Source organism: Petromyzon marinus, chromosome 45 (assembly GCF_048934315.1).
Source record: "Petromyzon marinus isolate PM22_M1 ecotype Great Lakes invasive population chromosome 45, UKy_Petmar_22M1.pri1.0, whole genome shotgun sequence".
Taxonomy (NCBI): domain Eukaryota; kingdom Metazoa; phylum Chordata; class Hyperoartia; order Petromyzontiformes; family Petromyzontidae; genus Petromyzon; species Petromyzon marinus.
In genome coordinates, this window is record NC_133711.1 from 4,344,989 (window position 1) to 4,371,225 (window position 26,237).

General features: G+C 47.2%; 1 protein-coding gene and 1 long non-coding RNA gene across 3 annotated transcripts in view; one reads left to right on the forward strand and one right to left on the reverse strand.

The window, feature by feature from the left end:
• Positions 1-26,237, forward strand: part of LOC142930910 (uncharacterized) — a 559,094-nt gene that overhangs the window by 371,938 nt on the left and 160,919 nt on the right. The gene's annotated exons all lie outside the window — the stretch shown is intronic.
• NSMAF (neutral sphingomyelinase activation associated factor) overlaps positions 3,982-26,237 on the reverse strand; it is a 61,588-nt gene continuing 39,332 nt past the window's right edge. For both annotated transcript variants that reach the window (XM_032971050.2, XM_076074045.1), the window contains exons 24-31: positions 25,471-25,538; positions 24,980-25,047; positions 22,647-22,770; positions 19,234-19,317; positions 18,189-18,339; positions 14,004-14,106; positions 9,348-9,457; positions 3,982-7,777 (exon numbers count right to left, since the gene is read on the reverse strand). In XM_032971050.2, the coding sequence (XP_032826941.2) occupies positions 7,686-7,777; positions 9,348-9,457; positions 14,004-14,106; positions 18,189-18,339; positions 19,234-19,317; positions 22,647-22,770; positions 24,980-25,047; positions 25,471-25,538 (800 nt within the window). In that variant the 3' untranslated portion in view covers positions 3,982-7,685. The remainder of the gene's footprint in view (positions 7,778-9,347; positions 9,458-14,003; positions 14,107-18,188; positions 18,340-19,233; positions 19,318-22,646; positions 22,771-24,979; positions 25,048-25,470; positions 25,539-26,237) is intronic.

Consider the following 26,237-nt stretch of genomic DNA (forward strand, 5'->3'; position numbering starts at 1 on the left):
ATCTAATTACAACAATAGGTGTTACCCTTTTGGGCAATAAAACAGCTGTGTTAAGATGTAAAAACATCGTATTGCCAGAAAGGGGAAAACATTGTTCTAAAATAAAAGAAACACCACAGGTTGCACATGCACAGTGCGTGTATTTTGCTAAATGCATCAAATAGCATGGAGATCGATATTTTTCAATTATTATATTTGAATGGGTTCACGTAACCCCCTCTCAACCCACTAACAGCTGCCACTTTCGCCAGTGATAAAATACAATTATAATTACGATTTCAAGTGAATGTCGATTTTGATGTATTACACACCTCACTCAAATGAATACTGTACACTCCTGTGCTTAGGCGGTGGCAGTCGTCAGCGCACACGGCACCCTGAATCCGTTCACCCGAGTTCGACTCCTGACCACGGCTCCCATTCAATCGCGATTTGCTTGTCTGATCCGGTCCTGGGGCTCACTTGTGTAAATCCATGCTGACCAGGTTGGTGAGGCATGGACAAACAATCCCCATTCCTGACGTGGCAATGGAGATCATTCTTCATCGAGCAGTGAACTGACAGGGAGCTGAAATACTGTAAATACAACTTGACTTAAAGCTTTCGTGATTGCAGGAAGTCATATTCTTTGGGTCTTTCAGTAAAGTCACGTAGATAGGTTCAAAGAAAATAACAAAACATTTACAAGAAAAACTACGTTTCGATCACAACACAAGCGATCGTCCTGATGACGATCGCTTGTGTTGTGATCGAAACGTCGTAGTTTGTTGTTATTTTCTTTGAACATATCTACGTGATTCTTAGCTCTTTCGGTAAAGTCACGTTGAAGGGAAACAATAAAATAATAAAATATATATAAAACAATAAAAAATTCTCACGACGTTTCGACCATAACACAAACGGTCGTCATCAGGTGTGTCGGTTTGCATTAATTTATTAATAATTTATTTTATAATTGATTTATTTATTAATAATACATTGATGCAAACCGACACACCTGATGACGACCGTTTGTGTTATGGTCGAAACGTCGTGAGAATTTTTTATTGTTTTATATATATTTTATTATTTTGTTTCCCTTCAACGTGACTTTACCGAAAGAGCTAAGAATATGAATTACTGCAGTCACGAAAGCTTTAAATAAAAAAAATATCTACGTGACTTTTACCGAAAGACCCAAAGACCATAAACACCACTGTTCATTACTTCAATAACAACCGCTGGCAGCCACAGCACGGCTCTTGTGTGCTGCAAAGTCACCAATTGAACACCTTGACATTTACAGTAATCAAAAATCACATCCGTCAAATACCACCGTGGCCTTTCGAAAGAACGTGTGTGTAATAGGCGACGTTTGAGGCAATGACCCTACTTAACAGCACGTAGAGAGTGGACACCGGGTAGAGTTGGAGGCTGCACTTCATGTGCCATGGTGCCTGATGATGAGATTTAAATTACGATGAACACACTCTTTGGTTTTTATATTCTTAGCTCTTTCGGTAAAGTCACGTTGAAGGGAAACAATAAAATAATAAAATATATATAAAACAATAAAAATTCTCACGTTTCGACCATAACACAAACGGTCGTCACGTAGGTATGAAATAAAATAAATTTATTTAAAATGTATTTAAAATTTTGTTTTATTTTCTACCTTACGCGACTTTACCGAAAGAACCAAAGAGCATGGATCCCTGCGGACACTAAAACCTCAAATCTAGATTTTACGATGAACAGTTTGATAGGCGTTATCAATTGTTCATCGGGGGAAAAAAAATACTGAATTACATTTTACCTTGCTCAGGCCCCGTGGTATATGTCAGGGGTGGCGCAGTGGTCAGCGCGCATCCAAAATAACAAGTAGAGCCGCGCTGCGCCGCGTGGTGAATTCGAGACGGCGGTTGTCCTCAATAAACAGCGGCGTCACGAAGCAGCGGTCCTCAAAGAGCCGCACGCGACTCCGGAGCCGCGGGTTGCCGACCCCTGGTCGAGATACATTAAGCACGGTCTCCCAACTCTTATCCACTCCACCTCATTTGCCTTTCCATTTACGTGCTGTGACGAAGGGTCGTTGCCCGAAACGTTGCCTGTTATGAGCGTGTTCTCGTGAAGGCTGTGCAGTTGACGCTCGCGGTTGTTGTTGTTGTTGTTGACGACTGTGCACCACTGCCAACGCAGCAGCAACAACAAATAAAATAATGTTTGGCTCCGGAATAAATAATTATAATCCGTTCCCTTAGTTTTGCTTTCCACCTGCGAGCCGATGATTAAACACGAGGCATCGTAAACGTTTACAAAGTCAAGGCGTCTCGCAGAGCATAGACTGTTCCCGTTTTGCTTTTCTTAAATTTACAATGCCGCCAGAAAAGTCGCTTGACATTTTGGCACGGATTTAACAACAAAAATCCCGACCCATTCGAGCTGGAGTCACAATGGAGTAATGTTTTTTTGCTTGCTCTGGTTGACTAAACGATGTATCGTCCCCTTGAGCCGTTTGGCGCACTAATCTCTTGCTGGTTGGCACTGGTTGTCTTTAGCGAGATTTTTGTTTATATCAATTTTGCACTAAAGGGCAGTCGGGCCACGGATCGTCAGAGCAATTCACCCGGACGGTGAAAAATTCCGCAAAATAATTAGCTAAAACTTGTTATAATTTTACCAGGTAAGACCCACCGAGCAAAATCGCTCTTTTTCAGAAGAGACCTGGCCCACAAATGATAGCTCAACGAAGTGGCTTGTCGAGTCGACATTTATATCAGCCACATATTCTAAACGTATGTAGATTCTAAATGTGGAGGGAAAACCTGGAGGACCCGGAGAAAAATCCACACGACCACGAGGATAAAGACACCGCAAACTCTAAATATACAGCAGGCGTCAGGGTCGCGATCGAACATACGACCTCATGCATACCAGGTGAGGGCGATAACATTTCGCCACCTTGGGACCCCAACATTTGAATGAGCACCCCCAGTGGCAGCTGCAACTGTGCCGCACAAGGAGACCTCGGGCAACTGGTCTGAAAGTGGGTGAGAGTCTAAGTATGAGACAATAATTGTTGCGTGCAAACCCAACGGAGTTATTATTTGCAGGTATTTTTTTCGAATTTGGACCACAACCGCCAGCACACAATGGCCTGTCAATGCCAACTGCGTGAAGCAGGCTGCGGGTATTTTTTTTTACATTTTCATAGTTAATGTATATATGTAGAACTTATTTCGCTTTGTACGTAGCCAACCGTGATAAACGAAGGACAAAAAAAAACTAAACGCAAAGCAGTTTTAAAGAAATGCATTTTTAATCTGGATATAAAAGTGCATAGTTCCGATGGCTTCATAATATCGGAAGAGCGTTCCAGACGGCCGCGGAAGCGCATCTGAAAAAGCGCGCGATGTGGCGACCCGTCTTCGTTCGATGGCCAGCCAAAAGCCGCTGCGAGCCAAAAAGCCGCAGTACTAGCCAGGGAAACCTTCCGGACTTGAACCGCGAAATATTCCGCGTGCAACAACCGAGTTGGGGGGGGGGGCCGAGTAGGATGGACTGATTTGGAGACATTTGGCATACGGCCCAGAACTAGCCCATTTGGTCTCGCATCAGGTTTGGAGCTTAAAAAAAAATTAAAGGCGCTCTGGTGGAAGGTTTCCAGGTCTCGACAGTGTCAAGGCTGAGAAGGCATCCATAACAAGTTTTTTTTTGTATTACGTAAACCTGTATTATGGATATTGGTCACGAAAAACCTACGTGTTAAGCTGTGAAGGCAGTCATCGCGTACGGACCAGCCAAAAACACGCGCCTGTGCCGGCGGCATTAGGACACCTGTGGTCCGCTGGGAGAAGCGTATTTTAGTAAAAAGTGTGATGATGAATACATCAGCCGTCATGTTCTCGGAAAACTACAGGAGTCGCGTGCATAGTTTAAAACCACTCACTGCGGTGCAAGTATGTCACCAGTTTGCAACACAAATCGGTGGATGACGCTGTATATTTAAAAAGCTGGTTATTTATTGGCGTAATTACGTTTGTATACAACATCCATCGTCAGACAAATGCGATATTTAGCATGTGTGCGTGCGTGCAGACGAAAACGGCGGCGTGCTTTCACACGACGCCCTGCCTTGCTACCATCGTATGCACGTTGAACTTCTTTGGCACCGTACATAGCCGACCGTGCTAAAATCGGGAGGTGCTGTGGTGGGAAGAAGAAAAACGAAAACGACAAACGCCGCACGAGCGTTCCCTCGCACGAAACGCGGTTGGGCGTCCAGAGACGGCTGTGGAATTGCAATGATCACCGCATCGGTGGGAAAGAACGCGTTGAACGTTAACACCAATCCATAATAAAAAAATGTTTTTTTTGGGTTAGATCGCGTAAAAGTGTCGTTAAAACGCGCCATCACCCGACACCAGCCAAACAGCGAGGTTCGTCACGTAAACAGAACGTGTAAATTCGTTACTAGTACAGCACACCAGTGTGTTGGAGAGTAAATCCACGTTTGCAATCTGACGTTACGCCAGTAATGCCGGTTGTAATTACTGGCGAAGCGTCGCACTAACATTGTAAATGTTGTAAATTTGCTTTCCAAAAAAACCTATGTGCTGTACTAAATAACGAATTGGCATGTTCCGTTTTTTTTGACAAACTTTATTAATTGGCTGTCGGGTTTAACGGACACATTAATATTTACGCGATCCAACCCGTAAACAAAATAAAAACCTGTATTACGGATGATATTGGTCGCGAAAGCCTGCGCGCGACAACTGGCTAACACCAATGCGAACGACGAGTTGTTAAGCGATGCATTCTTACAGACGTCGTTATAAGACAATGACAAATACACTGCGCGTGCATGGTTATCCTGGTAGCTTATCGTGGTGGGCGGGTGCAAGTGTTTAAACGCTCTCCGCCCACCCCCCCATCCCCCGCCATGCGTGTTTAACCCTCGTGTCTGTACCGATTTCTCATTTTCCGTGCCGTACTTTCGTTCGCAACACGCGCACGGACGTGGACAACGAACGAACGCGTAAACCTGCTGGAATTTAAAACGCGCGCACGTGCGACCTTTGACGTGTGCGTCACGACGAGCCTCGTCGAACGCCTTGAACGTCGGGTGCGGCGCATTGGTGTAACTCCTCCCCTCCCCCGGACTACACACGGCGCCGCAGCCGTCCGTGAGCGAGCAGCAGCAGCCGCCGCCGCCGCGAGGACGGTCGTCTCGGCGGGCGGAAGACGGCAACCGATGGCGAAGAGCGGCACCCCCCCCCACCCCCCCTCGCACCTCCCCAGCGCCAATTAGATCGGGACCGCTGCACCAGCCACTCGTTATTTTGGGCCGAGTTAAACCCGGTGGTGGATCAGGCCAGTTTCAGATTCTAATTGCCACCGGTGCATAATGCATTGGGTAAGAGCCGAACATGCGCACACCTCGCAACTTATGCAGATTATCGCGCGAAGAATTAAGGCAATTATTGAATAAGCCTCATCTGCATGTAGCACTCTTTGGGTAGGGATTATCTTCTATATAAATTAAAACCTTAAATTTCCATTCCTGGCAGGATACTTTAAATCACAAGCCATTTTTAATGAATACGAATAGCATGTAAAAACCTTTGGTGCAATTCTATATACGCGGTTAGTGGCATGATGATGATTTGAAGGCACTCGGCAGCCATGGGTATAGCCGATGTCGTGCAGCACATTAACTATTAAGTAAGGTGCACCAACAAAACTATTAAGTAGGGTGCACCAACAAAAAACAAACAGCACCACCATTAAGGTCGCAAAATAATTCACCAAGTTTAAAATACGACACCTCGGGCAAAGCGCCACGTGCGGAGAAAGCCATAGCTTTGGTTGGGCCGCCAGGATGGCGTAGTGGTAGCGCCTCGCAGTAAGTCGAGCCAGGGTTCGATTCCCGACGGGGGGGGGGGGCGTGTTATCCCCCACGTTCTGCACGAGTTTCCGCAGAATTCTCCACTTTCCTCCCGCAGCAAAAAAATTAACTAAAACAATGTAATTTGTGGGTCGGTCAGAACATCCTAATCAAAGCCTATCCTGGCACTGGTTAAAATGGTAATGTTTAGCGCCAACACGGTTGTCAATGTCGTACTGGATTCGCTCCGGCTAAGATTTATCAGCAGGGCACGGGCCAGCTGCCCTTTTGCTGCGTCGCACGTGACGGCCGTTTTGTGGCGCACCGATCCCATCTTCATCCGGCAGAGCTCAGGACCCAAAAAAAAAAAGGCACAGCTTAATGTCTTTTTTGGACGCAATAACACCCCCGCCAGCTAAATGAAAATGAACCCATAAGTCGTCCTGAGGAATTAATGGGCGTCATTTTCCAGCTGATGGGGATCATTGCCAAAATGGGAGGGACGGAATTGTATTTTGCTCCATTCATTCATTTTCGTCGACCTGTTTTATATGTATATAAAAACAATAATCAATGTGTGCGGTACAGGCAATAGCTCTCTGCGGCCACCTAAATTTGGCCAACACGAACGTAGAGGGCATTATCAGAAGGCAGTTATTGCGAATGTGATCATTCAACCGTGCAGTGGTTTTCATAATTACACAGTAAATACTGTACGAGGCCACCAAAGCCACGAATACAAAAAAAACCTCAATTCCCACCTACGCCGAACCACTTCCGTTCACCGTTGGGTAAAAAAAGGGCGCCGACGTGCAATTTCTCACGCGCCACTGCCAGCGGTCCAACCTCAAGAGTCCCTCGATACATAAGGCGTCTTTGGCCTACTCTTCCACGCTGGCTAAGACGTCGTCTCAGAAGAGGGGGGCGAGAGTACCCACGGCTTTACCCCACCGCTCGACTTGTGGCCAACCCGTGACGGGAAGGTTGAACGGAACCAGCAAACCTCGGGTTGCAAGTCCGCTGCCGTCAATCGTGACACCACCCCTCCCGCCCGCCCTGAGATCTTGCAAATTACAGCCGTGGAATCGAAGGAACAAAAAAGTTTAACGGCGAGGCATTATTTGTGGGTTTCGTTTCTGCTAAACAACCATCTCACGTGCGTACGGAAGGTCTCGGATCGAGCGGAGGAGAGAGTTGCACAAACGCTGGAAAAGGGCGAGTGCATCGCACCCCCCCACAACGCAGTGCAGTGAAGTCTCGGCTTGAATATCGGACCTTCGGAGAATTCAAATGCAGCGGGTCGATACGGATAAAACGCGAATTCAACAACAGGAATCGCGTTCACAATGTAAATACTTTACGAACAATTAATAACAGGGCGCCCCGTCTGGCTTCGGAATTAAAGGGTAGACCATTCCTGTAAATCAGCATTCCGCGGGCAAAAGCTTTCTAACACTTTACCCCCCAGCATTCGACAGGGGTCCTTTTAGTGTAAACAACGGCAGGGCTTTTCACGTTCCAAGTTGGTGGGCAAATGTCGCAATGCAGAGAACACAGCCTCCGGCAGGCACGCTCTCACTCGGTCGCCAAGGGGAAACCAAGGAGCTTCCCTCGCGCTGGAGCTCAAGGGCCCCCTCGACAGAGCGGAGACTGTGAACGGGCGGAGACCGCAGAACAGCGAGGGACGGCCCCGAGTTGGCACGGGATTCACCGCAGCGGCGTCGTATCGCCAAGCGAGGTTACACGCGTTCTGTGCTCCCTCCGACGTTGGCCGGTTCCGCCCGAAGGAAGTCGCGAGGTACGCGTGGGACGATGCTTAGCGCAGAGTCCAGAAGATTATTTGTTTGTCCTCTCCGCCGCTGATCAGCGAGCCCTTCGTCTCGTCCAAGTGAAGACACGTGACAGCTCCTGCAGCGGTGATCGCCAAAGTAATCGTAAGGATAGTAATTATACGCCATCGATTGCCGTTAAATCACAGCCAGCATCAATTGGTCACGTGAATCATCATCAGCTGTCGTAATCATCAACGTGATTATTACACGCAAATCATCCAGTGTGACGATCATCATCAATAAAATCGGCACGTCATCATCATCATGCTCAATGTTGCCTTATGCAGTTCTCGAATTTGGAGACCAATTTATCTAGAAATGTGGTTTCCAAACAACTTAAAAATTACCGTACATTTACTGCAAATTATTTTATATCAAACAAATGTCAAGGGGGGGGGGTGAAGAGAAACTCTTGCATTTAAAGTATTTCCTTTATTTAGTGAGAAAAAACGAAAACTCCATCAGGAGACGTATTCCTCCAGTGTCCAGGACCTGACTCCGAGCACCCAAAGCAGCCATATCAAGAGCGTGTGACTTAACCGAAACGGAGTGATGGGGAGGCATACCATAGCCCCGGGACGGTCAACACGCGATTAGCAGTCGATGATTAAACAAATTATTCGCTGCCGGGTGACTGTATCTTTGTTTTAAAAAAGGGGATGAATCAAACTCCACTTTGATTAGCAAAGTGAACTTGGCCTGCTGGGTTTTCCCTTAAGCGCTCGTAAGTGCGTGCGTAAGCCAGAGCAAGAGAGCAAACGGATCGACCGAACATGGCAGGGAGGGGGGGGGGACAGACAGCAATCAATTATCTTCATTTCAATTAGCCGAGCTCACCAGAACGTGGGTTCTTCGCAAGTCCCCCACACACACGCGTGCTGGTTCAATGGTGCCGTGCAAGTGGACTTCAATTAATCCAATGCTCCGCAGCAAGCGGCGTGTTCGACCGGACCCACCCCAGTCCCTTTTCACCTCGAATGTCCTTTAGCAGACGCATTTTTTTGGTTTGCGATAAGAAATGGGGATTCGCTGGGAGGTTGGCCGGGTGGCTCACAGGTCAGGTCAGGGACAGAGTAAGCGCTGCCAAGATCTCTGGCAAAAATCCAAATTTCAGCCGTTCACTGCGATTATATACCAAGTTATACCAGATTACACCGTTCTCTCCCAAGTGCTGCGGAGCTAAGGGTTTCAGCCGGGTCACCCCAACGAGTGCACAAAAAAAATCCACCACATAAAAATTTGTTTCTGTGCATAATTTGGCGATATTCCAGCTCTGAGAATTAAAATATTGATACGACTCTCGCGCGAGGAGAGATCACCTCGCACATGTAGCGCGAGTGGGAACGTGGCACCGTCTGCTGGGTGGGGAGGTCACTGGAAAGTAATGGATGTAGGCTCTGATATCCGCTTGTGCCCTCATTCCCTAACGCGAAGGGTTGCGATGCTCTGCGAGAGATTGAAATTGACTATGCCATGGTACGATACCGATAGCACAACCTGGCATGAAATTTGGGCAATTCCAAAAAAAGGTTTCACAAAAAACGAGGCCCCTGCCATTTTGGGCAAAACGCAGATACAATTTTTTTATCACCCTCGGTGAAGTGTGCGTTGCGATTTTTGTTGGCTTTGGAACTGCTCAGACTCACCGTTGTGTCCGGGGATTCTGTTGGTTAGCTCCAGGGTGGTTCCATTCCACACGCGGAGCTCTCCATCCTGACTGCCCGTCAACGCGGTGTGCCCATCCCAGCGCACACACCTGCAAATCAAAGACAAAGATTCCACGTAGAGCCTTTAGCAGACTGTTGGGGCCAGTGCTGTTACTGAGCACCTATGAAGGCCGGCACGGCGCACGAGGGGGTCGTTGGTCAGCACAACGTCCTGTGCCTCTCTCCCGAGTGGCGATGTTTACACACCGCACACCTCAGTTGAGGCAGTCAACCTAGGGGTGGCACAGGACCGGTTGAGATAATCCGTCACTGGTGTTACCCATGAGCGGAATCGAACTCTAATCGCTGGGTTCGTAGCGTAGCGTGCTAATCACTACCCTTCCGCTTCCCACACACACACACACACATACATTCAAACGACCATTCCATTATTACTCAACCATCACCTCGCCTACACTCGTCAAATACTATTTCCCCAGAGTCAAATTGGTCCCTTTGGCAGTCATCAACGCAACCTTCATTCCCTTGCAATAGAACCCTTAATGTACTGTACAACCAAATCACACCCAGGCCATATGGTAATGAAATCAAAAGGCAGAGGTGCAAGCCCTGCAATTTCTGGCATCCTAGAAGAGGTGAGAGCATCCAAGGACATGGGTGGCTTGCCGATCAACTAATTATGTTGATGGGATGGACAGAGACGGTGGGGGGAGGGGGGGGGAAAAATGGATTTAAGTGACTTAGCCCCTTGCTTCAACTGCCGTGCTGCAAGAACCAAGCGACAATGTCGGGATTGTGCCAGTTCGGTGTGCCCAAGCGTTATACCAGGGTAGCATCCTTAAGACATTAAAGAAGGATACAAAAACGCGAGAGCCGCCTTCGAAATAAGCATGGTGACAAATCGTCTGGGTGGTGAATTATTACACGCCTCCTACGTACCAACTCGGTGTTTCATCAAGGGCGCCACACAGTGGTGAGATGTTAGCTACCTCGCCTGGTATACAGGAAGTCCTGGGTTCGATCCCAACCCTGATGCCTGCTGTATATTTGGAGTTTGCATGTTCTCCCCGTAGGTCACGTGGATTTTTCTCCAGGTACTCTTGTTTTTCTCTCCACGAAATAGAATCAACACGCGTTTAGAGTATTTGGCTGCTATGAATTTCCGCGTGACGAGCCGCTTCGTTGAGCTAACATTTGTGGCCAGGTCACTTTGTGAAAAAGAGTTACATAGCTCAGTAGGCCTTGTCAAATTTTACCTTGTAAAATAAAAAGTCCCCGATTACTCCAACATTGATCGATTATTAAGTGTCAACAATGCAGGCTTTCCTAATCGTAGGTGTAAATAAATACAATTATTGGTTTCGGATGTATGCAAAAACACATGCCAATTATATGCCAATCGAGGTCCGCTCGTGTGCAGGAGCTACGTGGGATGGCTGCAGGGAGACCTTGAAGGATGGAGAGGCTTGGGAAGGCTTTCACACATGGACAATGACGATGATATGCTAATGGTGGGACTGCTGTCTTGCTTTGGTCTGGGACCGTTTTGTTGTTGTTTTGCCACCGTGCCCAAGCTTGGATTTGGTGTTGCAAAATCGGTAGGATTTTATTTTATTTATACAATTTGTACTTTTATACTTTAGTTTCATTTATCGTGACTTGCTTACCTTTTCTCTATTTTGCACTCCTATCGTGTTTTTTTATTGTTTGTTGTTGTAACTTGCTGACCCTGCTCTAAGTCCCCGATTACAGTGCATTAATGCTGTAAATAAAGATTTTGCATTTAATGTTGAATGGGTGCAAATTAACTGTGCAAAACTGCACAGCAAAAAAAAAATCAGAAACCCTACAAACGAACGGAAAAAAAACTACAGAAAAAATATAAAGTTCTTGAACTGAAATCGCGGCTCCAAAAAAATACGCAAAAATTAAAATCGGAATCGCAGGAGATGAGACGGGGCCATGAATCACATTACAAAATCCGACCTACACACACACACACAAAAACAAAGACACACACACACAAAAACAAAGACACCCCCCCCCACGCCCGACCGCCTTTGTCTCCCTACGCACACACTTATACACCTGGTGCGCAAACTCACTCAATGGGGTCCCCCCCCCATGGTTTACATGAAGTGTTCTTGCCAATAACATCTGGTAAACCCCAGCAGCATCCGTTCAAACAAGCCTGACTTTGCTGACGAGACTCAGAAAGTTGAAACTTGTCCAGAGTTTTCTTGCTTAAAGACATGCCGCGGAATAATATCGGTGTGCGATATTTTATGCATGTGTGTGCAAACACAAAACAGATGCTGGTGCATATTTTCTTTCATCCACTAAGTGCAATCTTACATTTGACCTGCGTCCAAAAAGAAAAACATCTCGAAGCGCAGAAATACGTTCAACATAAGTAAATACACATGCACAGCGGGAGGGAACAGGAGCGACAGAGCAGGAGGAAGGGAGAGAAAGGAAGCAATTAAGGGAGTCCCAACAGCACGGGATTGAAGCGGAAGGATGAGAGGAAATTTGAAAGCCAAGAAAGGGGGGGGGGACCAGGTGGCATTGCGGCGAAAAGAGCGGCCACCAACCCACAGAGACCCATAGACTAACACAGGGAGACCCATACACTTGCACAGCTAAAAGATCGGCCACCAACCCACAGAGACCCATAGACTAACAAGAGAAAGACCCATACACTTGCACAGCTAAAAGAGCGGCCACCAACCCACAGAGACCCATAGACTAACAGAGAGAGACCCATACACTTGCAGAGCTAAAAGAGCGGCCACCAACCCACAGAGACCCATATACTAACAGAGAGAGACCCATACACTTGCACAGCTAAAAGAGCGGCCACCAACCCACAGAGACCCATAGACTAACAGAGAGAGACCCATACGTTTGCACAGCTAAAAGAGCGGCCACCAACCCACAGAGACCCATAGACTAACAAGAGAGAGACCCATACACTTGCACAGCTAAAAGAGCGGCCACCAACCCACAGAGACCCATTGACTAACAGAGAGAGACCCATACACTTGCACAGCTAAAAGAGCGGCCACCAACCCACAGAGACCCATAGACTAACAGAGAGAGACCCATACGTTTGCACAGCTAAAAGAGCGGCCACCAACCCACAGAGACCCATAGACTAACAAGAGAGAGACCCATACACTTGCACAGCTAAAAGAGCGGCCACCAACACAGCAGCAGCAGATCCCAGGAGCAGGGAGGAGGCCGGAGTCCGGGGAGCAGAGGGAGAGGCAGGAGCAGAGGGAGAGGCGGGAGCAGAGGGAGAGGCGGGAGCAGAGGGAGAGGCGGGAGCAGAGGGAGAGGCGGGAGCGGCCATAGATGGATTTGTGCACGAGGATCTTTGTAGTCTACACGCTCGTGGGTGCGATGCCAGCCAAGTGAGGTCACAACCAGGCTAATGAAAGCAGCGGGATTTACTTTGGCATAGAATCTAAATCTTTATTTTGACTGGAGGAGGAATCCAATGAACTATGAAGCTCCTGTCTACAGATGCCCAGTAGAGACCGGCCGTGGTGTCCCGGTGAACTATCCGGCAGGGGCACTGGGTTGGGCGTATCCTCACCGCCCCCCCCCGCCGCCTCCCCCCCCCCCCCCCCACCGTGATGCAGGCACGAACGGCGAGTGAACGTTGGGCTGGGATTGCCACCCGCGGCCGTGCCGCCGAAAATGTTAGCGTCGCGGCTGCGGACGGGAGGACGAGGGTGGGCTCCGCGAAGCGCCGATGATGGCAGCCCGTGAATTTTTCACGACGCATTCCGAAAAAATATGGGGGGGTCGCACATTTCGTTTAGCGTGGGGAGTTTACATATATACAAAAATAATAATAATAATAATCTTACACTTATTTCAGACGCGTTTTCGTTCGGTTATTTTAGTATTTGTACCGAGATGTTTGGTACCGCTTATTCATTGTAGAATTACTCTAATGTAGCGGGCACAAAAACCCACAACCGTATGCTCAGCAAGATAGTTAAATTGAATAATGCACCATTGTTAAAATCACAGAATTCAATGGAGAGGATGAATTTATGCTTCCTTGAGAAAAATGAATTACACAAGAAGCCAAAATTATTATACTAATCATGATCATGTACAGCCCTTTGTTAATCCACTGCTGGATGAAGGCTCACACCGTGTCAGTCGTGTGGGTTGTTTGACCATACCTCACCATGCTGGTTACATGTCTACCCCGCACATCTTGGACAAAAAGGCCAACTGACGCGACTTCAAAGTAGTTCAATTACGTCCTCTTTCGTGGGCCAATCTCTGCTAGCTGTGAGATTTCCAAAATGGAAACGTCTTCATGACATCGACGGCACATAAAAAAAAACAATTAAAAATAAAGCAAAGCTCACACTCTGCGGAGTGTTTTCAGATTAAAGTGAGGGTGCCGTTCCGCACGACGTCTCTGGAACCGACCTGGGCAGCGCGCTTCACTTCATTCAGTTCCTGAAGAAGCTCTCTCGGAACGTGGAGCGAAACGTCAGACATCGTGTAGAACGTGCGGCGCGACCCCGAGAGCACACCGGAGGGCCAAGCAGCATGCACACGCGTGCGCTCGCAAAAAACCTACACAGCAGTGAAGCGCGACCTCACCTTTGAGGTGTGTTCGCCAAACACGAAGCGGTGACAGTGCCGGTTTGTACGTCCACAACCTTCAGGTATCCATCATCCCCGCAGCTTAACAAGTGCCTCCCATCTGTCGAGAAACACACACGCACAGATATATATATATCTGCACGTAATCCATCAGACATGCAGATAATCTCTCTCTTTTTTTTTTTCCTCTTTTGCATAAGGCTGCCAAGGGTAAGCAGTGTTGCATGCCGATTTAGGGCCATCTAGGCACACCAGGGCATGCTGTGGCCAGCGAGATGCACGTGTGCGCAAGTACAGCAGGCCTTCTGTAGATGGAACTGCTGGATGAGGTCCCACCCTGCCCGCTGTGCGGGTCAAAGGGGTTATTTTACCAGGATTCACCACGCTGATCAGTGTGGGTCGGCAAAAGAAAGAGTGCGTAGCATTGAATAGTACAACTGGTCTTTTGTTGCACTGCCTACAACTGCCCACCACTAACCCCATGAAGCCTGTAGCAACCTAACAGTGCATTGTGGTCCCCCCCCCCTTCACAAGTACTATCCAGGCACAAACCTACTTGGCTTGAAAGAATGACTACACCGAACGTACCGCCGGTGATTTCGCCAAAGATCCCCCGTATTGGCTTAATAGACTGTAGGAGCAAGTGCTGTTAGCGAGCACCTATGAAGGCCGGCACGCCTCGTCTCCCCAGTGACGATGTTCACACACCGCACCAGGTACTCATTTGAGACCGGGTCGACTCAGGGGAGCTCCAAGACCAGTTCAAATAAATCAGGACTGACATTGACCATGAGCGGGAAGCCAATCCGGGTCGCCCAGTTCGTAGAACACCAGACTAACCACTGTGCTACCGCTCCCCACACAAGCTATCAGGCACAAGATAAGAATAAGTATTCTTCATTTATCTGTATAGGCTGCCTCAAGCAAGCACCGTCAAAGAGCGTCAATTAAGATGAGCGTGGCACACGCAGTGGGGTGGCATGGCCAGCACCACACGCACACTTGGTGACGTCTCGTCCCCCCGGTGTCGATGTACGGCACACGCCGAGTGGACTTAGCGGAACCCCAGGGGGGGCCAGGTTCAGACACCAATTTAAGCATCTGCGAGCGGCCAGATATCGAAAATGGGGGGCCCACAGATTGTCGCGCAGCGTGCCCGGACAGCCTCGCCGCTGCTTGCCACAAGCAGTTGGCTCGCTGAACACGAGAGATCGGACGATAAGCGCTTAGTGCATCGCACGACAAATCCACCAGGCTTTGGAGTTTGATTCTCAACTCCCGGGCTTATACAGTGAGGGAAAAAAGTATTTGATCCCCTGCTGATTTTGTACGTTTGCCCATTGACAAAGAAATGATCAGTCTAGAATTTTAATGGTAGGTGTATTTGAACAGTGAGAGACAAGAACAAAAAAATCCCCAAAAACGTATGTCAAAAATGTTATAAATTGATTTGCATTTTAACGAGGGAAATAAGTATTTGGCCCCCTCTCAAAATCAGAAAGATTTCTGGCTCCCAGGTGTTTTTTTATATAGGTAATGAGCTGAGATTAGGAGCACACTCTAAAAGGGAGTGCTTCTAATCTCAGCTTGTTACCTGTATAAAAGACACCTGTCCACAGAAGCAAATAAATCAGATTCCAAACTCTCCACCATGGCCAAGACCAAAGAGCTCTCCAAGGATGTCAGGGACAAGATTGTAGACCTACACAAGGCTGGAATGGGCAACAAGACCATTGCCAAGCAGCTTGGTGAGAAGGTGACAACAGTTGGTGCGATTATTCGCAAATGGAAGAAACACAAAAAGAACTGTCAATCTCCCTCGGCCTGGGGCTCCATGCAAGATCTCACCTCGTGGAGTTGCAATGATCATAAAAACGGTGAGGAATCAGCCCACAACTACACGGGAGGATCTTGTCAAGGATCTCAAGGCAGCTGGGACCATAGTCACCAAGAAAACAATTGGTAACACACTACGCCGTGAAGGACTGAAATCCTGCAGCGCCCGCAAGGTCCCCCTGCTCAAGAAAGCACATATACATGCCCGTCTGAAGTTTGCCAGTGAACATCTGAATGATTCAGAGGACAACTGGGTGAAAGTGTTGTGGTCAGATGAGACCAAAATGGAGCTCTTTGACATCAACTCAACTTGCCATGTTTGGAGGAGGAGGAATGCTGCCTATGACCCCAAGAACACCATCCCCACCGTCAAACATGGATGTGGAAACATTATGCTTTGGTGGGATGTTTTTCTGCAAAGGGGACAAGACAACTTCACCGCATCAAAGGGACGATGGACGGGGCCATGTACCATCAAATCTCCTTCTCTCAGCCAGGGCATTGAATATGGGTCGTGGATGGGTATTCCAGCATGACAATGACCCAAAACACACGGCCAAGGCAACAAAGGAGTGGCTCAAGAAGAAGCACATTAAGGTCCTGGAGTGGCCTAGCCAGTCTCCAGACCTTAATCCCATAGAAAATCTGTGGAGGGAGCTGAAGGTTCGAGTTGCCAAACGTCAGCCTCGAAACCTTAATGACTTGGAGAAGATCTGCAAAGAGGAGTGGGACAAAATCCCTCCTGAGATGTGTGCAAACCTGGTGGCCAACTACAAGAAACGTCTGACCTCTGCGATTGCCAACAAGGGTTTTGCCACCAAGTACTAAGTCATGTTTTGCAAAGGGGTCAAATACTTATTTCCCTCATTAAAATGCAAATCAATTTCTAACATTTTTGACATGCGTTTTTCTGGATTTTTATCTGTCTATCACTGTTCAAATAAACCTACCATTAAAATTATAGACTGATCATTTCTTTCTCAGGTGGGCAAATGTACAAAATCAGCAGGGGATCAAATACTTTTTTCCCCTCACTGTATAATGTTAATAAAAAAACCACAACTTAAGGACACACTTATTCTGAAATAAATGTTTCTATTTATATTTCTATTTCTTGAATCCGTCGTTTTCGGTTGAATTTTATTGGCGATAGTCTAGCCGTACGTTTGTGTGTTTTGTACGGCGGTTTTCCACACCTCCGATTAGCACGGTTGGCTACGTGCGGTGCGAAAGAAGTTCAACATACAAACATAGGGATCTATGGGTAAAAGGCGCTTTAGAATCGTAAATTATCATCATCAGTGGCGAACGATATCCAAATTTGATCCTGGGCATCCCCCCCTCTTCTCCAACGCACACTGACCAGCGTGAAGTATGCTCAAACAACCTTGATAACCGACATGGCATTGAGGAAGACTGTATCCCGAAGTGGACTGACGAAGTTTTTCTTATAATTTACCAGAAGACAAAAACAGTTGTATAAATTATCATGAAAATTATTCTCAAAACACAATGTGGTTTGCCAAGTGGGCTGCTCTGGGGCGAATGGCAGACGTGTCCAGTTGCCCCCCCCACGCTATCATAGTGCCAGTGTAGAGTGTAACGATGCACAACCTGTACGGAGCACTCATTAGCGCTTGGGCAGCACGCACCGCAGAGCCAAATCCCTCCTCACCCTCGTTACTCTCTAGGGCAGCCGGAACTTAACCCCCCAACGCCCGAGCTCTTACATCGAGTCCGAGAACCGGCCCTTACTAAAAAGGTTACACCGAGATACAGGAGAGAACGTACGCGCAGGTTGGATGCGTGATTTTAATCTTCATGCAGCCGTGGATAGAGTAGGAAGATAAAAGAATGGAGAGATGCCGAATAACACGTACAATATCATGAGCTATAACTGTAAGCCTCACCGCAATTCAAGTCTTTATCATAACCCTATTCCTAATTCTTGTCTAAATACGAAACTCAACCCCTAACCTTAATCATAGTTCTTGTACTTCCCAAGCTATAACCATCGCCCTAACACTAAACACGGACGATAACCCTCACCATACCTTAAGCCTTAACCCTAGGTGCTGAACTTAGCCTTCAGCCCGAACACAGAGCCAATGCAAACACCCACCGTAAAAGCTCGCCTTAACCCTAGTCCTAACTAGAGCTCAAGCTCCTAACCCTAGCGCTAACTGTAACCGAGCACCAAACCCTAACATTCACCCCACCATCTATATTTGCTCTCACCAATTATAACCCTTGCTCTCAATCCGAACTGCCCAACCACCACAGCCACCCCCCCCCCGATCCAGACTTGAACCCAAGCTCTGAAGGCAGAGGCCCTACGACTCTCACCGGGACTGAAGGCGATGTCGTTGACGGTGCCCGCGTGCGCGTGGAGCTGCCTCAGCACCACGTAGGCCTCCAGATCCCATATGGTGACGAGGCCGTCTTTGGCTCCGGAAGCGAGCATCGTGTTGGCCTCGTTCACGTGCATGCAGCACACCTGCGGACGGACGGGTGCGACGGCAGGTTTTCGCCCGCGTTAGTGCGCGGCTGCGTGCCGTTGCCGTGCGCGCGTTAGAGCTCGGTGCGTGGCTGCGTGCCGCCGTGCGTGCGTCACGTGTCCTCGGGTGGTGGGGAAGCGAGGCTGGCTTGACGTTGGCCCCACCTTGGGCTGCGCACACGTATCCACGTCTCCGTGGCGGCCTGGCCAGGCTGAGGCCATTGCGCGACTGACCAAATAAACCAGGCGGTCTGTTTGTAACAACGAGATGGCTTGCGCCAGTAGCAGGCGATGTCTAAAAACTCGGTCCAAATTGTGCTGACCAGCATAATGAAGTATGGTTAAGTAACTGCCGGATGAGGGGGGGGGGGGGGGAGTCCCTTCATTTAGCAGTGGATGAACAAAGAGGCTGTGAATTTCATGTGTGGAAGCAAACCAAAGCTGCTGGAAGAAAGCCAGCCACACGATAGTTTCCAAGAAATCCTCTACTGTGGATTTCAAATCAAACTTACGACTTTTTAACGACCTGCTCACCCCATTACTCCCAGGACAATATCGCAGTTAATACATTATTTACGATTGCCTATCAAAACGGAACGAGATATCAATGGATAGTTCGTTTTCCACCCCACCCCCACCTTTTCCACCCGTTAAAATAATACTTTCACCAGCCTAGTTAAATGGAGGATAAGCAACTGAACAACACTTTAACAAATTGGTTATTAACTGTTGACATTTGCTAATTCTAATGCGATGCACAATATCGATCGGATGACAGGATGCAGGCAATCGGTGCGATCATTACGAGAAGCATTTATTCATTGACCTTCGGGGGGGGGGGGGAGGGGGGGTATTATTTATTAATTAAATGGTTGCTAACTAATGGAGTCTTACCCCAGCATCATGTTCCAGCTCTACAAGGAGCTCACAGTTATTCCGCCGCTGACTCATCAAGTCTTCAGCCCGGCATGACCACATCTTGAGGAAAAAATGAAAAGACAAGTACAAGTACAGTCACTAAGACAAAGTCAATTGTGTGCCACCCCACCTCCCCGTATGAACCTACAAAGGCTGTTCGAGCAAGTGCTGTTAGCAGGGACCTTTGGAGGGATGGCATGACTTACAAGGAGATCGTGAAGCCAGCACCATTGTTGGCCGACTGTCTCTCCTGTGCTCATGTTTACACATTGCACCAGGTGCTTGTTTAAAACTATTGAGAATTTTTTTTATTTTGCCCGGTAAGGTCCACCGAAGCTGTATAGCTCTTTTTCACAAGCGACCTGACCACAAATGATAGCACATTGCAGTGGCTTATTACGTGGAAATTTATAGCGGCCAAATATACTCTAAACGTGTGATGTTGATTCTAAAATGTGGAGGGAAAAACCGGAGGACCCGGAGAGAGAGAGAGAGACATGCAAATAGAAAATATACAGGCGTCATGGTTGGGATTGAATCCACGACCTGCTGTATACCAGGCGACGTAGTTAACCATCTTACCGAATTGGCGACTCAACCTAGGACTGCATCAGACAAATGCCTGATGTTAGCCATGGCCGGGAATCGAACTTGTGTTTTATGCGTCCGTGGCACAACGTGCTAACCGCTAGCACCATCGCACACCAGGCACACGTGCAATTACACATCAACGTACACGGACAGGCGCGCGACCACAAATCAACCGCAGACACGCGAGCACATGTTAAGCTACGGCATGAGAAACGTCCATTCATACACATGTCCGTGACTCCTCCACGGGTGAGTGAATACACACGCGTCTGTACGGAGCTCGCATTCATCTCACTTTAAAAAGGTACAAGGTAATGTAGCGTTGCGCACACATTGATCAAGGTGCTCTTGCAGGTGGAAGGCAAATGGACGGTGTACCCTTCTCGAGGATGTCGGAGGTTAGCGTTAACACATTTTTCCTACGCGTACAGCGACCCTGTTTGTCAGTCCACTGCTAGACGAGGGCCTCCACATGCCGTGCCGGGGAGTGGCCGATTATTCGACCATACTTCACCGAAGCTGCGAATGCAAGCTGGTGAAGGCGGGGATGATCACGTACGTGGAGCAATAGAAGTACAAAACCGCTACAGATGTTGTTGCACTGCCTCACTGCTAACCAACGTGTGGAATGGCCCCACCAGACGCCTCTAAAATAACCTGATGGTGGTAGTCGGCCCAAGCCGAACGCTATCCAAGCAAAGGGTCCTGCTTGACTAACGAGGATTTTTCACAAAGCAGAGGGAGAACGTTGCCATTTTTTGCCGAGCCCTGCCTAAAATTTTTAAATGGAGTTTTCGAACTGCAATGCATCTTGTTTTAAATATTTATATATATAAAACATACTTTTGGAAAATGTCACTTTGTAAAATTCAACCAGGGTCCTAATACATACTTGGTGCAAACAGAAAAACAAATGTCTGCTATATTTCAGTGCATATTAGGTCATCAATTTCGTTCACAGCTGCAATTAATTCAAACAAACACAATTTGCCAAGGGTAAATACAAACTCGCCACATTTGTCAACAACACCGTGTCTGGTCTTAAAATAAAAACAATATATAATAGCTGACGTTTCAGGCACTGTCCAAATCGTTGCCTGTTATATATTTTCCCCCCACAAAGGCCACACAGTGTTGTTATTGATGCATGTGGGGTGTTGTTTTTGTTCAATTATGCTTGTGCAAAACAAAGAGGAAGATCCCCCGTTAAGCCTTAACAGACTGTGGGGGCAATTGCAGTTCGCGAGCGCCTATAAAGACGGGCACGGCGCACGAGGGGGTAGGTAGTATACAAGCAAGCACCACATCCAGCAGACCGTCTCCCTCATGGGGAAGTTTACACACTGCACTAGCTACTCATTTGAGGCCGAGCAAATCTAGGAGAGGCCCAAACCCAGTACAGATAATCATCAACCAATGGCAATGCAGCAGCACCAAATAATGCGCTCAGGTGTCAAAGGAATTATTTTACTACAGAATATCTATTTGGCAGAGGCAAGAAAGCCATGAGATCGTTACGTTCGGGGGCAAACAGTTCCCGACTTCACGGTGAAAATTTTTACCCATTCACATCACGTATTTAAACATAAATACCATTACCTGCAAATACTCTCCCTCTGCTGTGGTACCCACCTGATGTAGTGGCTGACATTTTTATTTTAATCCACCATCGTTCCACCCATTAGGAAATAATGCATTGGAACTTGTAACTTAACAAAATAACCAAAAAACGCGTATATTTGTTGTTTTTGCGAGCCGACAAGTCTGCGCAAAAAAGTTCTGGCAGAAAAAACGTGTAGTTTATAAAACACACACACACACACCGAGCCATGCATAAAACCCGAAACTACACGCTGCTGGGGATAAGAGCACCGCTTAAACAGCGCATGGTAGTTATATTGCAGGAGATTGGCTGTACACCATCGACATCAGCCATGATCAATCCACTGCTGGATGGAGGCACCCAAGCAAGCCGCCGTCACATTTCACAGCCTTGTAGAAGGGCCGGACATCAATATAAAAAAGTGTTTTTTCTTCCATTGCCACAGATTTCAACTCAGGAGAGAATGGGAACAGTTCTTGAATATTTATTAACGAAGCAACAGCCAAATAGTTTTTTATTCAATTATTTCCCCCCCTTTAAATATTTAAATTAAGGGATCGAGTGGTGGCGCAACAGTTAGCGCGTTGCGTTTTGAATCCAGCGGGCCGAGTTGAGTCCATGGTTGACACAAGTGGCGAGTGGCGTAGGAGCTGGCAGTAGATAACCCCCCGTCCCCCCTTCAAACCGCACTGACCACCATCGTGAAGTATAATCAATCAACCCGCATGCTCAGAGCAGCATGGGGAGGCCTTCATCCATCAGTGGATTGAAAATGGGTTGCACATTTTTTATTAATGCTTTCCAACCAAGGTTGAAAGCGTTAATGCAATAGCTATGTCCGTCTGTCGATCTCGTTAAGATGATTGAATATGAACAAAATTGCATTTGTCTCATCTTGCGAGTCAGGATTTACCCTCTAGAATTTAATCATGTTTTTCGGTGACTTACAGTTGTATAAAACTCATTTGCTAAATGTCACTGCCATGCATACGCACAAGTGTTCTTCCTAGTGTTCGTTAAACAACAAAACTAAATAACGCGAGGAGCGAAAAAAACTTTTACCAGAGTTCAAAACGTGGCTGTACGTGTGTGTAGAACTTTTCGCACTGCACATAGCTAACTGCAGGCGAGCGAGCGTGCGTGCCATGGGAGTAGTTGTTGGCCAGGGTTCGTGGTAGCAAGTGGCGCTCCCCACCTTGACCGTGGAGTCCCAGGAGGCTGTGTAGAGGACGTCGGCGCGCCAGCAGACACGCGACACGGCGTCATCATGCCCCATCAGCGTGTCGTGCCTGCGGCCAAACGCTATCGAGTAGAAGTACCTAATGTGGGTGGGGGGGGGAAGAGGGGAGCATTTAGCGTGCCGTGCTACGACTGGAGACCAGAGTTCGATTCCCACTCGCTGCGTTTATCTGAACTCGTACCGGGCGTTACCTAGGTCAACTAGGCCTCAAATAAGTACCTGGTACACAGTGTCAACATGGCCACTAGGGAAACAAAGGCGGCCGGGCATAGTGTTGGCCACCCACCCCTTGTGTACCGTGCCAGGCCTTGATCGGTGTTCACTAACAGCACTTTCCCCAACAGCTCGTCAAGGCCATAGGGGGGATCTTTGTCTTTGGGAGCGAGAGGGGGAACAGGCCTAGTGGCTGAAATTATATGAATGTTCCCACTTCGGAATCGGAAGATCTACTCATACTGGAGGAATCCTACAAGCTATAAAGCTATTTTTCGCAGATGTCTAGTAGGGGTGGGTTAGAAAGTTACAAACAATGCAAAAAAAACTATCAGATGTGGAGAAATGGTATTCCAGTATCAAGTAAAAATTTATTTTTTGTTACGCGGATGATGGTCCCGTTTAGCGCCATATTATATTACAAAGGCTATATGACAAGGGAGGTCCGTGGTGCTGCACCGGCCCAACAACAAACAAAAAAACATCGATAGTGCAGCAAACGAGTACAGCAGGAGCCTCAAGGAATATTACACGACTAACAAATCGAAGTGGTACAGCAATGAGGACAGCAATGGACGGTGGAAGAGAACCGGCGAAGCAGCCGCCATGTGAGCAGAAATGTCAGGAAGAAGCAACAGCAGTAGTTACAAAAAAATATTTAAAAACAAAAAAAATATCTATTATTGAATCCAATGACTCTTTAATCCTGGGAGGAAAAAAAAAATCGCTGAAGGGCAAATTAGGCGGCTAGTGTACAGTTGGAGACGTTGGACATCGCGCGCATCTTGGCGAAATAAAACCGCCAATAGTTTTGTTTGCCGATATAGACAATCTACATCGAAAACTGGCAAGGAACGGTATCCACCGACTCCTGAATTAAGGCTCTGCGATGTTAAATGGGTGCTGATGTAGATTTAAGTGTATAATGATTTTATTATATATTTTTGGAGATAATGCATTGCATGTCAGGATTTTTTTTCCCTCTCCAAAATCCTCACCAGAAATCAATGACTAATTTTCAATACTGGATTTACCATCATGATCGATGCAAATCATTTTCAAATGTTAATCTGTCCATGAACAGCACTTGCAAATACCTCCATTAGTTACCGTGAAAAAATAAACACCATGAACAAATGAGGAGATAAAGCGACGCCGTAAACATTCCGACCAAAACATTAGGATAACAAATATTTCCGTAAATAAATATTGTACCATCTCGTTGGGATGGTTCGGCAGGGCATTGGTTAGCGCACCGTGCTACGAACCTGGAGGCCTGAGTTTGACGACTCCCAGCGACGGCTGACATCAGGTGGAGAGTGATATCCTAATCAATTCTGACCTTTGTCGTCAGGCGCGGTGGTGCATACCCAATATCCAATAAATGTCCTGAACACCGTTTGAGAGTTATTTCGTCGTAAGGATAAGGTTTACTTATGAGCCATGTTTTATCCACTGTTGGATGAACGCCTCCCACCCACGTTGTCGCCATCCCTCGATTGCCCTGCTGTGCTACAGCTGGTCTCGGTGCAGGCACCGGTTTTACACCTACTCACCTCCGCGCCGGGAGACCGAATAGAAAAATCGGTGACCTCTGTACTGCCAAGTCTGGCGTGCTGATCATTTACACCACTACTGTGGCAGAGCCCAATGAATGTTAAGTTTCACAGTTAATGTTTTTTTTTACAAGCACGATTATTCAACAACTCGGATAATCCACTCACGAATAATCTTAAGAGTAATGGTATTATCTGGGAGGTTGTGTCTATTCTGCTTAGCACACACCTCAAGAGCAGAGGAGCGGGTTTTATTAGGTTTCCTCCAGATTCACCTGGCATCCTGCCATAGCAAAAATTTCATTAGGAGAAAGCAAAAAAAAATATTACATCGTGTGGGCCAAATGTCCCAATGCTGAAACGTTACCTATAATCTACTCAATTAGGATTGTGGAACATCGACAACGTTGGCTGTGCCTGCAAAACCTTGACAGGAGCCTCCTGAAAAAGGAGGCTTGAGACTCGAGCTTAATAATAATCCTCCTACCACTACTACGGCACAGAGTAGTGAGCGCTTACACGTTGTTATCCCAGGAGCCACATATAACGGTGGAGTCTCCGGGGAGCACTGTGCATGTAGACAGGGCCTGTAATGAAAAGGTCATGATGAGCAATTACTTTACAAACGCTGAATGCTATTCATCTTAAAACACATGTGCATGCATACATTTATATATATAAAAAGATGGATATTCCCCCATATAGCCTTAAGAGGCCGTTTGGGGCAAGTGCTGTTAACGAGTAGCACCGATGAAGGCCGGCACGGCATACGACGGGGGCGAATGGCCAGCAGCACGCACGACCCCCTTCGTCTCCCCAGTGGCGATGTTCACAAACACACACTGATGCACATGGAGAGGTCAAAGAAGCAGTTGGACACGGGTAACTTCATCGGCATCCTGGCGTGACGCCTCAATTTGCAGGCGTGTCAAAACTGTGGTTCGTTTTTTTTGCAGGCTTTAAAAATGGCACACAACGCACAAATTTTAACTGGGGGGGGGGTCCCTTACCATGAAGGAAAAGGTGACGCTGCGTTGAAGAGCCATGCAATCTTTGGAAAACATTTTCAAGGTCGAGTCTGCAGAGGAGGACAAAGCAGAAATTAAGAATACAAGGATAAAGTCATAACTTAAAACAAGCGACCAAACAAATATCAACTTTTCACTTTGCCATTAACACTGCTAAGTGCCGTACATAAAAAAGTATTTCAGAGCCACTTGGTCAATGCAAGTCTCCACGCCCCCCCCCCCAACACAGTATTATTCATGAGGGTTGTTTGACCATACTTCACCATGCTGGTAGGTAAGTGCGCTCTTACTCGATAGGGTAGGAACGCAGAAACAGTTTCACTTGTCATCGCGTGCCGCGGACGTCAGCCGTTGTCAGAATCTAAACTCTGGTCACCTGGTTCAGAGCGCAGTGCGCTAACCCGCAGTCGACTTAAAACACTCCATCTCCTTGGCGGGCGTGCCCTCGGATGAAGCACTACATTAAAGCAGCAAATTATACAGGGTGGCCCAAAAGTCAAGCCACGTAAGGTAATTAATTTCAAGAGTCTATGCACTAATGGTATGTTAATTTAAGCTTTTTTTTAATAAAAAGGCATAATGTCAACTTTTTTATTAAATGTTTCGTCCAAATTCATTCTGGGTTCTGTCGAGTTTTGTGAACGACAGATTTGGGGCGACCCCACCAGGAAGAAAAAAATAGATAAATGATAATTAGTAGATAAAACAAACTTAAATAATAAACAATTAAAATTATTTCCATGCCAGTG